The 15,363-nt window shown below is 38.3% G+C and overlaps 3 protein-coding genes and 1 pseudogene across 8 annotated transcripts; 2 read left to right on the top strand and 2 right to left on the bottom strand.

Moving 5' to 3' along the window:
- The first annotated feature begins 577 nt into the window (after positions 1-577).
- LOC104721304 (putative alkaline/neutral invertase B) lies at positions 578-3,717 on the top strand. Its single transcript, XM_010439258.3, has 5 exons — positions 578-1,033; positions 1,445-1,934; positions 2,014-2,445; positions 2,566-3,124; positions 3,248-3,717. Exons 2-5 carry the CDS (start codon positions 1,488-1,490, stop codon positions 3,541-3,543), a joined length of 1,734 nt encoding a protein of 577 aa, XP_010437560.1. The 5' UTR covers positions 578-1,033; positions 1,445-1,487; the 3' UTR covers positions 3,544-3,717.
- LOC104721306 (type III polyketide synthase B) lies at positions 3,682-6,005 on the bottom strand. The gene is made up of 4 exons (XM_019232635.2): positions 5,879-6,005; positions 5,016-5,240; positions 4,345-4,911; positions 3,682-4,259 (listed from the first exon to the last, which is right to left on the bottom strand). The coding sequence occupies exons 2-4, from the start codon at positions 5,197-5,199 to the stop codon at positions 3,832-3,834; spliced, it is 1,179 nt and encodes a 392-aa protein (XP_019088180.1). The 5' UTR covers positions 5,200-5,240; positions 5,879-6,005; the 3' UTR covers positions 3,682-3,831.
- LOC104721308 (5'-methylthioadenosine/S-adenosylhomocysteine nucleosidase-like) lies at positions 5,571-7,427 on the bottom strand (annotated as a pseudogene). The gene is made up of 8 exons (XR_015572468.1): positions 7,265-7,427; positions 7,118-7,181; positions 7,006-7,086; positions 6,751-6,857; positions 6,567-6,641; positions 6,355-6,429; positions 6,142-6,234; positions 5,571-6,031 (listed from the first exon to the last, which is right to left on the bottom strand). The product of XR_015572468.1 is annotated as a 5'-methylthioadenosine/S-adenosylhomocysteine nucleosidase-like (transcript).
- On the top strand, positions 7,317-14,258 carry LOC104727569 (pentatricopeptide repeat-containing protein MRL1, chloroplastic). Of its 5 annotated transcripts, none has more exons than XM_087475409.1 (19): positions 7,317-7,982; positions 8,122-8,848; positions 8,936-9,161; positions 9,305-9,368; positions 9,464-9,608; positions 9,692-9,807; positions 10,031-10,159; positions 10,327-10,500; positions 10,596-10,760; positions 10,866-11,006; positions 11,296-11,395; positions 11,561-11,669; positions 11,764-11,855; positions 12,028-12,118; positions 12,312-12,540; positions 12,623-12,715; positions 13,048-13,096; positions 13,460-13,553; positions 13,685-14,258. In XM_087475409.1, the coding sequence occupies exons 1-19, from the start codon at positions 7,644-7,646 to the stop codon at positions 13,914-13,916; spliced, it is 3,315 nt and encodes a 1,104-aa protein (XP_087331535.1). In that variant the 5' UTR covers positions 7,317-7,643; the 3' UTR covers positions 13,917-14,258. The 5 variants fall into 5 exon arrangements, 3 of the variants coding, with proteins under 3 accessions (XP_087331535.1, XP_087331536.1, XP_087331537.1); XM_087475410.1 differs by having other exon boundaries at positions 8,122-8,836; XR_015572464.1 differs by lacking the exons at positions 12,623-12,715; positions 13,048-13,096; positions 13,460-13,553; positions 13,685-14,258 and having other exon boundaries at positions 7,495-7,982; positions 10,324-10,500; positions 12,312-12,471.
- Positions 14,259-15,363: the final 1,105 nt, after the last annotated feature.

Below are 15,363 nucleotides of genomic sequence, written 5' to 3' on the forward strand. Positions count from 1 at the left end.
CTTACTATGGTCTACGGCCGGAATCTATCCTCCACTCCACAGTTTTCATCATATTTTTATACGCTATTTACATATAATCACACAATCGTCTAGATTATAGAAATCGTACAAAAGAAGTACTATTATATCTCCAAAATCCATAAGTTAAATAAAATCAAAGCATCATCGTAACAGAGACTTTTGGAGTTGTCCAGCAGACAATATCATTGTTTTTTTTTTTTTTCTAAAATAATCATATTATGATCTATCCAGTAATATTCGTTCTCCAACCGTCCAACGTTAGCAACGACCACCGATACGACCTTTTTCCCTTGTCATTATCAACAAACAACAATGATTAAAAAATTTCTAATTTTCAAATGACAAACTTACCAAAACTACTAAAATTTCAAAGTTAAAAAAATAAGATAAACAAAGAAACAAACAAAATGCAGCAGGGATGCGCAGGGCACGAGATCCACTGCCACCGTACACGTGGACAACCAAACATCTTTACTCACTGCAAAGATACTCTCACACGTCACTCATTAATTTAACTTGTAATGTATATAGTAAGTAAATCTCAAAAAACCATATAGTAGTAAATTTTAGTATTTATCTTTTTGATTAACCAAAAAAAAAAAAAATGGATACAAAATAAAAATATCGAAAAAGCAAACAAACCTCCGTGCAATCATATCATATGCATGGCCTTTAAAGGGTTTACTTCACCTTCCCCTCCGATTGCTAGAGTTACTGTGCTCTTCAGCAATCTTCCCGTCACAGTCACATCTCATCCGTACACGTGGACCCACAGCTGATTGATTCGTCTTACCTTTGGCCGTTTCGTCTCTCTCTCTCTCTCTCTCTCTCTCTTTTCTCGCTCAATCACTTCCGTATATATCATCGGACTCATCAGAGTGATAATTCTCGCTTCTCTCAGTTTCAAGATTTATACAAAGGAGATAGAGAGAGAGAGAGAGAGAGAGAGAACGAAACGAAGCTTTGTTGCGTTTCTCGTCTTCCCTCCGACGCTGCTGTATCGATTAACAAGGTTCGTGATCTCTCTACGTGTGCTGCTCTGGTTACGAAAACATTTTACGGTTGATCAAGTTTTTTTTGGCTGGATCTCTCCGAACGAGAGTTTATTGTTATCGATCTCTTCTGTGCGTGATGTCGCAAATCTCTTCGGGATTGTTTTCTTGTTCTTTGATATTATTTGGATTCCCGACGTTTCCATGATTATATCGTTCAATTGCTGTTGTTTTAGTTTGTGATTGATCCGTTGTTGTATAAAACAGTCGTTTCAACTGAAGATGCCGAATCCAGTTTGTTTTATTAACCTTTTTTTTTACTCACGTTTTGATCATGGCATTGTTGTGGTGTTGTTTCCTTCAATTTCTGAATGTATTCACTGTTCTGCTATTGCGAGCTAAATGGATCTGATCGGTTTATGTGAATGCAGGGCATGATCGTTGGACTTGTAATTGGCTAATCAGTGTGGAGCAATGTCGTCTTTTAATCTCAGTGTAGATGCGAATCATCAGAATGGGAATGCCAAGAATGCTGCAGATTCTTCTTCGCTAACAGTGGAAGATATTGATGACTTCGATTTCTCCAAGTTGCTAGAGAAGCCAAGGCCGTTGAATATTGATAGACTGAGATCACTTGATGAAAGGTCTCTTACTGAATTAGCTGGCTCACCACAACTTAGAAATGCAGATATTAGTGCTCCTCGGGTCCATGATCATGCGGCGGATTATGTGATTTCACCTAGCGTTGGTGGTAGGAGGTCTGGATTCAATACTCCTAGGTCACTCCCTGGATTTGAGTCTCATCCTATGGTTGGTGAGGCCTGGGATGCTTTGAGGCGCTCTATGGTTTACTTTCGTGGACAACCTGTTGGGACTATTGCTGCTGTCGATAATTCTGAAGAAAAACTCAACTATGATCAGGTTCTAATTGTCATGTTTCTTTTATGAAACCCTTGTGTTGGTTGATCTGGTTATGTTGCTGACTTTATCTTTTTTTTAGGTGTTCGTGAGAGATTTTGTACCAAGTGCTTTAGCGTTCCTGATGAATGGAGAGCCAGATATTGTAAAAAACTTCATTTTAAAGACTCTTCGTCTTCAATCATGGGAGAAAAAGATTGATAGATTCCAGCTTGGTGAAGGAGTTATGCCTGCTAGCTTCAAAGTTTTCCATGATCCTGTTAGAAACCACGAAACACTGATAGCTGATTTTGGCGAGAGTGCAATTGGAAGGGTAGCGCCAGTTGATTCTGGTTTTTGGTGGATTATACTGCTCAGAGCATACACAAAATCTACAGGAGACTCTTCTCTTGCTGACATGCCTGAATGCCAGAAGGGTATACGGCTGATACTGAGCCTGTGTCTGTCTGAGGGATTTGATACCTTTCCCACTCTCTTATGCGCCGATGGTTGCAGTATGATTGATCGCAGGATGGTGAGCAGCAAATTTTCTTTATTTAGTTATTTCTAGTGATTCTTTCTACGAGGAGACAGTTTTGAGCTAGCTGTTTCATCAGTTTTCCATTTTTCTAATATTGTGTTCTCTGTTTTATAGGGAGTTTATGGTTACCCTATAGAGATTCAAGCCCTCTTCTTTATGGCCTTAAGATGTGCATTGCTCCTGCTTAAACATGACGGAGAAGGTAAGGAAATGGTGGAACAGATAGTTAAGCGACTTCATGCATTGAGCTACCACATGAGGAGCTACTTTTGGCTAGACTCGAAGCAGCTTAATGACATTTACCGATATAAGACAGAGGAATACTCTCACACTGCTGTCAACAAGTTCAACGTGATCCCTGATTCTCTTCCAGAATGGGTTTTCGATTTTATGCCGCCTCACGGAGGGTTTTTTATCGGCAACGTGAGCCCTGCAAGAATGGATTTCCGATGGTTTGCATTGGGTAATTGTATAGCCATATTGTCTTCCTTGGCTACTCCTGAACAGTCGACAGCAATTATGGATCTCATAGAATCTCGATGGGAAGAATTGGTAGGAGAAATGCCACTGAAAGTTTGCTATCCCGCAATAGAAAGCCATGAATGGAGAATAGTAACTGGTTGTGACCCCAAGAACACTCGGTGGAGCTACCACAATGGAGGATCCTGGCCAGGTAATTTTTCTTGTTCTCCTGTCCCAGTGTTCTTCTGGTTCTACTGTGGTACTTTTAATCTTAGTAAAAGGCTAATCTGACCCTTATTGATGTAACTAACTAATTATGTTTATTGATTCACAGTGCTGCTATGGCTTTTGACGGCTGCTTGTATTAAAACTGGTCGACCTCAAATAGCAAGACGAGCAATTGAAGTAGCTGAGGCTAGGCTTCATAAGGACCATTGGCCTGAATACTATGATGGAAAGGTAGGGAGATACGTGGGGAAACAGTCACGTAAAAACCAGACTTGGTCAATAGCCGGATACTTAGTAGCCAAGATGATGCTGGAAGATCCGTCACATGTTGGTATGGTTTCTCTCGAGGAAGACAAACAGATGAAACCCGTTATGAGAAGATCCAACTCCTGGACTTGTTGAAAACATTAGAAAGAGATGGGCTAAGAAGCACCTGATCATGATTCCTGGCTTTAATGTTGATAACGACTCTTTCTTCGTTTTTATCATTTGCACATTTAACGTTGTTTGCTTTGTGAAATATTTTTAGACTATGGAAGATTTTAAGCATAAAAAGATTTCGTATGTTTAGCTTAATGTATTTTATTATAAGCGTTCTCTCTCTATTGAAATGACTACAGAGCAGAAAGGGATCTTTCTTGATCTGCAAGGTAAAAAAAACGAAAAACCCAATTATTCTTCACAATTTGTTCAGACATCAAGGTTCCGTGCAATGATGCCTTCAAATGTAACACCAGGTCCAAAAGCCAGAATCAGACCCCACTCGTTTTCTTCTTCATTCATGCTCCTCACTTTCTTGCTCTCCTCCAGCATATACTCCAACACATAAACGATCGAATTGCTGCTCGCATTGCCATAATCCATGAGAGCTCTTCTGCTTGGACTCAGCTTCTCAGGCGACAAGTTAAGTCGCTTCTCCATTCGGTTCAAGATGGCCGGTCCACCTGGATGAACCGCCCAGAACATTTGGTTATAGTCTTTATGAGCCAGTCCCGCTTTTCCTATGAGCTTCTTGCAAAAATTCTCCACGTTGTCTTCTATTATCTGTGGAAGTTCTCTGGCTAGCTTGAAGTTTATTCCTTGTTCCGTTAGCCTCCCATCTATCGTCTTCTCTGTGTCTGCGCCATGAAAATGCAATCCAAGTTTATCCAAAAATATTGTATAGGCATATAATAGGATGCACAAAACTTGTTGGTTTTTTACCAGGCAAGAAATTCTGTATTGCAGTGTGAAGCTCAAAGAGAGGCTTCTCGCATATGGGGTCTGGATCGGATCCGATGATCATAGCTCCGGCTCCATCACCAAACAACGCGACCCCAACAAGATCATACGGTCTATCCACACTTGGGGGTTTGAACCCAATGATGGTTGTCTCGGACGTGGCAAGCAAAACTCTACTTCCCGGATTATTCTCGGCTATGTCTTTGGCTACACGGAGACCTGCAACGCCACCAGAACAACCGACGAAGTAGAGCAGAACACGGTGTGTGTCAGGACTGAGTCCAAGCCCCTTGGCTAAGTACAAGTCCCCACCAGGAAGACGAGCTTCGCTTGATGAGACATAGACCAGGTGAGTTATGTCCGAAATAGAACGCCCCCAGTTCTTGATGCAGGCTCTGGAGGCTTCTACTGCCATCTCAGTCACTGCATCATTGCAGATGTCGAGACGCTGTGTGACTGTGGATCCTCCTTCAATGGCAAGTTCTGGATACTTCTTGAGTATCTCCTCCGACATCACAACATACCTTGTCTTCACCGTTGTTGTCTTGCCTGTGAATAGCAAACGAACAGTTCAAACAAACCTCAGTTCTCACAGGAGCTTACAAGATGAGATTAAAAAAATTGAAGAAACGAGGTTAAAGTGAAGACATTACAGAGACGAGTAAGCTTCTGTTTGAGTTCTGGGTCGTCACATTTGGTGGTTTTGAAGTAGCCATCGACTAAGTACTCTTGCATCACTAGCTGGTGAGGAAAGGCTTTTCCGAGAGCAAGAATTGTCGCTTTTCCCGGGTTTGATTTCTTCTCTGAACCCAATTCTGTGGCATCGATGCTTCCCATTTCTTATCTGTTTTCTCTTGTCAAAGACTCAAATCTTGGGTCTGTAAAAAAGGTTCAAAGTGAAGGCAATATATATACACTGCAGCTTTTGCAGTTTATGACCTGCATCTTGTGCGGTGTTTCTGTCTAGTTGAAATTTGGTGAAGATTAGGTGTAGGATTCAGGCACTTCATGTTTATTGCATTGGCTCTTTATAAAACCCAACTCCAATTCTTCGAAAATTTTCTCTTGATACATAGTCTTTGGGTGTGTTATAGTTATAGTAGTCTTTGTACATTTTCACACTTAAAAAGACTGAAATTGAAATTAACTAAAGCTTCTTGCTAGTTCAAGTATGGTTAAGAGTAAACACTAATATCAACCCCATGGAATGAAAAGGTCGATGAGATTCTTTTATTCTGCTCTTATGGCTAAAACATTTCTGATTCTGTTGTTGAGTATCAAAATTTGCTGAGTTTCTACATGTATGATGGATCATCATATGAGAGACAGCAAAAATTAGAAGAACAAATGAGGAAAGGTGAAGAGATAAAATGAAATTTCTGCTCAAACCTATTCCCTACCTATGCCCTTTGCTTGAATCTTCATATCCTTTTTTCTCCCAATGCACATACGTGAACCTTATCGATGAAACATACGGTTTTGATTATGACTTGTTAGAGGTCTGAGAGACACTTACCACTGATGAAGTCAATCACTTTGGTAAGTGACTCATCAAGTTTGGCAGTGACTGCAGCTAAGTTCTCCAAAAATTCTTCAGAAGTTGGTCTATTGCCGTCCACAATATCAGTCACACCTTAAAGATATCAGCCACATATGCAACTGCTGCTCCCTGAAATCCCAAGATTCCGAGAATAAGCCGCAGTAAGTGATAAAGACACAAAGACAAACACATAGATTGGAGCCACGTTCATAAATACAGGAAACTAATGGATTGTATACCTCCATGTCTTTAACTGTAGCATCATTTGCTGTGATGGATTCTTCGTCATGTGGAGACATATCCATAGAATCGCCAGTGGATAATCTTCCCACCTGGGGACATCATCACAACCAAATCATAAATCTACCACTTATGGCCCTTGTATATATGCAAAACAGATGAAGAAATAATCAAAAAATTGCATGAGGATCAAATGGTGAACTCAGAGCAACCTTTAGGTTGAGCTCCTTTATAAGGTTGGGTGTTGGGAAGGCTTTCCGCATACCAACACCATATAGATCAAGGACCTGCAGAAAGTACAGAGGAAAGTTTTTAGGAAAAGGCAAAAATATTTGGAATGAGAATGCAAATATATCACTCAAGAACATGAGCTTTTTACTTTGCAACTGATACAGATACATAAACAAAACAAAAGAGAACTTACAGGAACGGGTATCCTTCTGTCATGGAAAGCAACATTGGAGACGACAAAAACATCGCTAATACATGCTCCTTTGGCCTGTAAAGACCATTTAAAAAAAAAAAACAAGGATGGTGTTCATTCTTTTTGACAAAAAAGAGGCATAAGACCAGACTATTTAGAGAAAGAAACTTGTAATGTAAAGTACCTTAAAGCCACCAGCGGTTCCCGCATTAATGATCAAGTCTGGTTGAATAGCTAGAATGGAAGCATAAGTGACGAGAGATGCAGGAACCGTGCCAACACTCTCTACCCCTGAATATAATAGAACAAGAGTTGGCAAAAAAGCTACAAGCCCCAGACATTCAGATTTTAGTAAAAAGTGACCATTAGAGATAACAAAACAGCAAAGAACTTCACAAAAACATCCTACAATCACACAACCACATGAATATACACATACCTAGAGTTGAATCCTTCAATATTGATGTTCAAGTCTTTACACATTCCTTTAAACAGAACCCAAGTCAAATTTTTTTTTCAAAACATTAACAAGAAAGCCGTAAAGAACTCACGGCGAATTAACTTCTTGAACAAGCCGTAATCTGTTGATCAGAGGCTGAGCTTCCTTTTGCATTGCTGCCAAATAAACAGAATCATTAGAAAAAAAAAAAGAAGAATCATCCCAATCAAATCAAAGAGAAGGAGACCAAAATTAGTACCGACGATGAAGACGATGGTCACGATCGGCCGTTTCTCTCCTTGACCCATAAGCTCTTCCATAGCCGTCGGCGGCGATTCGTCAAAGATCAAAATTTTCCCACCGGGAATTGGAAACGTACGTACGAAATTAAAAAACCCAGCTCCGACCCGACCCGATCCGTTCCGGACCAGACCCAACCTTAAATTAACTTTGTTTTCGCATAAATAATTAAAAAGGAAAAAAAACGTTGACGGCTTGACGGCCGTTTATGACACGTAAGCAAACAATCCAAAACGGAGTCCGTCGTTCGTTATTTCATATCCTCACTTTCTTCGCTCACTGCTTTATCCTCTCAATCTTCTTCTCTTCTCTTCTCTTCTCTTCGTCGCCTCTCTCCAATGGAGGTTACCTCCACCTTCGTCTCAACCACCACTAGATCGTCTAAATATCTCACCCTAACTTCGTACTCTCCGGTGATTCTTCCGGCTTCTAGTCTACGCTCCATCCGCCGTGATTTTCTCGGATGTTGTCACAGTCTCCATCCTTCTCCTCACAATCTTCGAACTCGCTCCGGGAAGCGAAATTCTCTTCGCTCTTATACTCGATCGCCTCGTTTGGTTGTTAGAGCTTCTATCGACTCTGGTTTGATTCTTGTTGTTGTTGCTGTCACTGCCTTCTCCGCCATTGCTTTCGCTTACTGCCACAATTCTTTCAGGAAACGCAAATCTTCCCATGAGGTAATTTCAAATTCTCTGATTTTAGTCAATTCCTAGGTTTTGTTTCCATTAAAGTACCAATATTTAATCAAAGTTGCTGCCTTTTTTTTTTAATAAAATTCGATAAGAATTCTGATTCTGACTAGCTTTAACTGTTCAGATTGCAGCATCTCCTCCAAAGATTCATGGCGGAAAAAGTGGACATTTAGATGGAGATGTTCATAAAGGAAGTCCTGTGGAAATAAATGGAGGGTTCAGTAAGGAGGCTCATGGAGTCCACGAAACTACTGTGATGGAGTTGGAAGAAGAGGAGGCTCATCGAGTTAAGGAAATTACTGTGATGGAGTATGATTCATTTTTGCCTAAACAAACGGATATGGTAGCTGAGGATTCTCAGTTTGCTGTTGCCAGTGTCAGCACAGTTGCAAAGGAACATACTTTAATAGATGATGATGAGTCCCGTTCATCTTCCATAGTTAATGGGTCTGTTGCTTTGGAATCAGCTACCTTGGGGGTTAAAACGCCTGAAATGGAAGTTGAAAGCGGCGAAGAGAAGAAGAGTATGGAGCATGATTTTTCACAAGCAGTGGTGGGAATTCAGTCGATTGCTTCTCCACTTGTGGTAGATGATACACGTGCTCTAGAGTATGAGTACAATGGTTTGCTCCAGAAGCCTGTTGAGTACAGCGTCTTCACGGAGAGTAAGAGAGAAGAGATTCACACGTTTTATGGGCCTAATCATTCATCAGCCAAGTCTTCAAGGTCGACTAGTCTTAAAGCAGTCTCTCCTACTGTTACTTCTGCAACTAATAGTTTATTGCTGGACCACAAGAACAATGGAATAATTGATACTCAGTTCCCAGGACATAGTTCTGGTCAGTCTACTGGTACGTTGAAAATGTGTATACTTACTGTGTTGGATTTGGCACAATCTTATGTTTCCTTTATGAGAAGCTAGTTGGTTTCTGTTTCAGGTGATGTTCAAGAAGAAAAACTTGTGTCACACGGTAACGGCGGTTTATCTCACACTAGGAAAGATGTTAATGGAGACTGGAAATTTCCAAATGATGGGAAGCATGTGGGTCACCAGACTGATGAAAGCATGCCCCAGTTCCCTGCTCAAATCCTTAAGCTAGATAATAGTAATGGACGTTCTCCTGAAACTAATGATGCTTACAACCGTTTACTTAGAGATGGAAGGTAATAAGTATTCTCTGGTTTGAATCTTGGCTAACCTTTTTTTCCTCTTCTACTGCTAATTCTTTCTTGGGATGTTTTAGTCGTCCCAGTGAGATGTTACTAGATTGTTTAATTTGGAGAGTGTTTTTATTCATATATAATAGGCTAAAGGATTGCATAAACTTGCTCGAAGATTTGGACCAAAGGGATCTATTGGACATGGACAAGGTACTGAGCAATATGGATCAAAGCTTTAGTATTGCTGCTCCATGAAGAGTGGATTTTTGTCACTGATATTTTCTTCGCCTATTACCTCACATCAGATTTATCATGCAAGTTTCTTTAAAGCCTGCAAGAAGCAACGAGCTGTCAAGGAAGCATTTCGCTTTACCAAGTTGATTCTAAATCCAACCTTAAGCACATTCAATATGTTAATGTCTGTCTGCGCAAGCTCCCAGGACATAGAAGGTGATATTTTTTGTTTGCCAGTATAAAATCCTTGTTCTTGTCAATCTTTCAGCCTCCTAAAGGTTGAAGTGTTACTTATGTAGGAGCTCGACGAGTTTTGCGTCTGGTACAAGAGAGCGGTATGACTGCTGATTGCAAACTTTACACAACTTTAATATCAAGTTGTGCTAAAAGCGGAAAAGTTGATGCAATGTTCGAGGTATAGAAACCGTCCTTCCTTTGCCTGAAAGATGCATACTTGGCTGGTTCTTTAATTTTCTGTTAAAACCATGAAGCATTATAGATTTCTGGAGCAAATTATCAATTTAAATCTAATGCTTGTCTGAGTGTTCCGTATGCTATTCTTGGTCTCCACAGCTCTTATACTCTCTTTTCTCTCTCCGGACTTTTTTTTTTCTTATTCTGTGGGGTTGTATTATTAGGTGTTCCACCAGATGTCAAATTCTGGAGTGGAAGCTAACCTTCACACGTTCGGTGCACTTATTGATGGCTGTGGTAGAGCTGGACAAATAGCAAAGGCATTTGGTGCCTATGGAATTTTAAGGTCTAAGGTAAGCATGCCACAATTTTGGATGCTCTCCTAAATTGTGTCAATATTACAAAAATATCCTCTTTCTTCATGGCTACAGAATATATTTTCTAATCCTGCTCATACGTTCATATCTGATTTGGAATCTCAAAGTCCATTGTTACATTGATGACATGTTTGATGCAGTAGAATGTTAAGCCAGACCGGGTTGTATTCAATGCCCTCATCTCTGCATGTGGTCAATCAGGAGCTGTAGACCGTGCTTTTGATGTGTTAGCTGAAATGATGGCTGAGACGCATCCTATAGACCCTGATCATATCACGATCGGTGCATTGATGAAGGCATGCTTTAATGCTGGTCAGGTGTGTAGCTTTCTTTCTGGTTCATTTTCTGTTTTTCTATCTGATCCTTTCTCTGTTTTTCTCTTTCTAATAGTTTGAGAATAAGTTTATTGCAGGTTGAACGAGCAAAAGAAGTTTACCAGATGATCCATAAATATGAAATCAGGGGTGCTCCAGAAGTTTATACCATTGCTGTAAATAGTTGCAGCAAGTCTGGGGACTGGGAATTTGCATGTAGTATATACAAGGACATGAAAGAAAAAGGTGTGGCCCCTGACGAGGTATGTTACATCATGCTCAAAGTTACAGATCTTTATGAGGCAAGTGTTTACTTACAGAAATGTATACAAACATATATATGTAATCTTGGTTTTGATCTTCTGCAGGTGTTTTTCAGTGCACTTATCGATGTTGCAGGACATGCAAAAATGTTAGACGAGGCTTTTGGCATTCTACAGGATGCAAAATCTCAAGGAATACGTCTTGGAACTATATCATATAGCTCACTGATGGGAGCTTGTTGTAACGTAGGTGTTTCTTATTGCTAGAGTTTTTGAAGATTACTTAAGTTTTGAGCTGTCTACATCAAATTATTAAAATGTCCGTGATTGTACCTAGAGGAGAAACAGAAATTTGTTCTAGATTTTCACACTGATTTCTAGAAGTGAACAGGAAGCATCAAAAGATCCTTATTTGATAAAAATAGTTTTTGAGATGTTGTTTACATTATCTTTGGAATGGTGCAATTGCATTGACTTTCTTGGATTAAACTTGTATGAAGAAGCTACTAATAATTTGTTTGCTTTTGTTATTTAGGCGAAGGATTGGAAGAAAGCACTGGAGCTCTATGAAAAAATCAAGTCGATCAAACTTAGACCAACAGTTTCAACAATGAATGCCCTTATTACTGCTCTGTGTAAGACCTCGTATAACGCTATCTTAGTGTTTTACTTTATACAAAAAATGAAGATTATGTTGAATAAGAAAGAAACAAAATGCGATATGGTATCACTACACTTGCAGTATGTGAAGTACCCCATACAAAATATCATTACTGGTATGACCCTTATATTATCCACAGGTGAAGGTAATCAACTGCCCAAGGCTATGCAATATCTCAATGAGATAAAGACTTTGGGATTAAAACCAAATACTATCACGTACTCTATGCTCATGCTAGCAAGTGAAAGGTATCTTATTTTAAGTTGAATTATTTAGGCTCGTTTGGTCTACTAGTCAGTGTAGATTTGAGAAATCATTGTTTTGTGACTTTTTTCTGTGTAGAAAGGATGACTTTGAAGTAAGTTTCAAGCTCCTTTCCCAAGCCAAAGAAGATGGAATATCACCAAACTTCATAATGTGCAGATGCATAACCAGTAAGCTCGTACTTTGTAATTTGTATTCATCTCTTTCCTCATTCTTTGTGATCCTCAGAATTACATATTTCTTTTAGATGTATATGCGTCCATCATGATGCAATCAGATTTTAAAGTGTTTGTATTGATGGAACACTTATGCTTCATTTTTTTGTGTGGCTGTTTTGTAAAGGCCTGTGCAAGCGAAGGTTTGAGAAGGATTGCGCTAGTGGTGAACCTGTTGTGTCCTTCAAATCAGGGCGACCTCAAATTGAAAATAAATGGTCAGTGTAGCTTCCTTTTGCAAGTATTAAGTCAGTCACTCTTCTTCTTAATGTTGGAAGAGGTTGAGAGAATCTTGTGATGCTTCCGAGTTAGAGCAATCTTAATATAATAATTGTCACTCTCTCTTCTTCAATAAAGACTTACATTAGACATCATTCCAGATTAATATTGATAAATTTCACTTTCTTTCAGGACATCAATGGCCTTAATGGTTTACCGAGAGACAATTTCAGGTGGAACGGTTCCTACTACAGAAGTAGTTTCACAAGTTTTGGGGTGCTTGAAACTTCCACATGATGCTGCTTTGCGGGATAGGCTGATTTCAACTTTAGGCATAAACATTTCACAAAAACAACATAACATATTCCCACTAGTTGATGGATTTGGAGAGTATGATCCTCGTGCATTTTCATTGCTCGAGGTATTTTGGTAGCTTCGTTTAGCTACAGATTCTTATGGATCTCATTAGGTTTACAAAAGTTTATATGTTTCATAATTTGCAGGAGGCTACTTCTCTTGGAGTTCTTCCTTCTGTGTCCTTCAATAAAATTCCAATACTTTTTGACACGACAGAGTTGCCGAACAACGTGGCTGAGGTAAATACAATTTTTTAAGTGGAATCACATTTACTTGTTTTAACAAGATTAGTAGATTACCATCTGGTTGCCAAGCAATTCATAGCTGCGAAGGTTATGATTAACTTTATTTAGAGTTTTCAATCTGGTTGTTAGATATATAGAATCCTAAAAGTTTCTGACACAGGATCCATTTATACCTGACCTTTCCTTTCCTTCCATCATGATACATTTGCTTTAAAATTCCAGTGATCATGAATTCTTAAAACTGTATCTCAAATAAATCAATATCTCTCTGTTTTAGCATTTTTTTGGGATTGTTGCTCTAACTATGTCAGGCATAATTTTGGCAGGTTTACCTCTTAACCATCTTTAAACATCTTAAGCATCGCCTTGCAGCTGGTAAGCTATCCTGTTTTTAGAATCATTGCTTTTCAAAGTAGGATAAGTTAAGTTGAACGATCTTAAAGAGTTCTTGATATAAGTTCACTTTAATCGTCTTTAGTTTACCGTCGTTGTTCTCCTTGAATCGGTATTGGTATTTTGGTTTGTCTTGATTTGGTAATCCACGATCAAATTATCAATGTTAAGATGGAATACTTACAAAACACTAAGCCATTAAGATATACTTTCAGAAGAAAAAAGTGCAGTGTATTATAGTTAAACAAATTGTTAGTTGTGAAGATCTCTAACTGGTTGATTAAGTTTCTAAGTGGCTTAGAGGCCAGTAAAATCTCTTGACGTTTTAGCCCATGTATGTTTTAGGTGCGAAGATACCTCACATTAATTTGATCATTTCAATGGAGGAGAAGGACTTTACAACTCCTGAAGGCGAGAAGACAATCGACCTTACAGGAAGGTGAATTAAGATTTAAGAGTATCATCTTTTTTTTTTTTTTTTTTTTTTCCTTTTTTTAGTATGCAGTGATGATGTTTATCGTGATAATGTATTAAGTCATAGTATTCTAAGATCATTCCTTTTTTTGACAGGGTGGGACGAGAAATTGGTGCATTGTTGAGAAGGTTAGGGATACCATATCATAGAAAGGATTCAAGATTAAGAATCAATGGTGTTTCTTTGAAGAACTGGTTTCAACCAAAGGTCGATTCACCTTTCTCTGGTGGGAAACCAGGGCATTTAAGATCATCACAAGTACCACTAGGAAACCAAATCAGTCGTCAGCAACGCAGCATTCGGCTAGGGAACCTGTCACTTGAGTGAGAACTGAGAAGGCGTCTCTCATTTTGATCCTTGACCTCCGAGAGTTTTTTTTTCCCCCTTTTGAAGGATTAGTTCCACGGAACTTCATACTCAGTACATGTCACATCACAACATTCTTCCCCCAGCGTCGCAGCAGAAAGTGGACATTCAAGTTTTGTTGCATTACTCTTCTGCGTAAGCTTAGTTCTTGCATGAGGATGTTTAGTCACAGTAAGTTAATTTGCATGGTAAAGCTGTATATCTACAAAAAAAAAAAAAAAAAAAAAAAAAAAACAAGACTATGTATTTATTCGTTTTCGCATGAATATATATATAATAATAGTAAATGATTCTTGTAAGGTATTCAAGAAACTCTTTTTTTTTTTTTTGTTGGACAAAGGTATTCTAGAAACTCGTAATATACAATATCTCTCCAAAAGACTTACAGAAATATAATTATTACCCATAAGAACAATGAAAGGGAAGGAAAATTTTGTTTTAGTTTTCATTTATGACAGTTCCTATGTTTTTGCAGCGGAGTTTATTATGAAATTAAAGAATGGTCATGTGAAAGCCATGACGTGACCACATATGATAATTCAGGTCCAATTATTATCTTGTAGATGATATAAGCATTTGTGTAGAGGGAAAAAAATCTATAAATATTGCTTCATGATTCAAGCAGAGTCTGAGAATTTTGTATAGTTTACAGGAGAACACAGAAGTAGCTTATTTTTCTAATTATTTTAGGCGGTTTCATTGGATTCTCAATTCGTCTAATTTGTATATTTATATAACAATTTTCTTCCCCAACGTTTACTTATATAACTTTGAGATATTGACAAAACAGAGCTCCTCAGATGTTTATAAAACAAAACAAAAACAATCTATTGGTATATATGGGGGATATATACATATATCACTACAGAGTTAGGTTATATAGCTAAATTTTAGATAACAAAATTTGAAAGGAACAATATTTGGGTTCACCCCCTTATAAAATAAGAAAATAAAATTTGTATACATTATTATAAAATTAAAAACTTAAACCGCTCTTTAATAAACCAAACCGACATATAATTTCGTTCTATTTGTAAAATCTAAACTCCAACCATCTTATTTGTGAACCCAAACCGATATATAATTTCGTTCTACTTTTAAAATCTAAACCTTAACAATCTCATTTGTGAACCCAAACTGACATATAATTTCGTTCTAATTGTAAAATCTAAACCCTAACATCTCATTTGTGAACCCAAACCAATATATAATTTCGTTATACTTGTAAAATCTAAACCCTAACCATCTCATTTGTGAACCCAAACTGACATATAATTTCGTTCTAATTGTAAAATCTAAATCCTAACATCTCATTTGTGAACTCAAACCGACATATAATTTCGTTCTACTTATAATATCTAAACCCTAACCATCTCATTTGTGAATCCAAACCGACATATAATTTCAT

This window comes from Camelina sativa, chromosome 11 (assembly GCF_030686135.1).
Source record: "Camelina sativa cultivar CO46 ecotype springtype chromosome 11, ASM3068613v1".
Taxonomy (NCBI): Eukaryota; Viridiplantae; Streptophyta; class Magnoliopsida; order Brassicales; family Brassicaceae; genus Camelina; species Camelina sativa.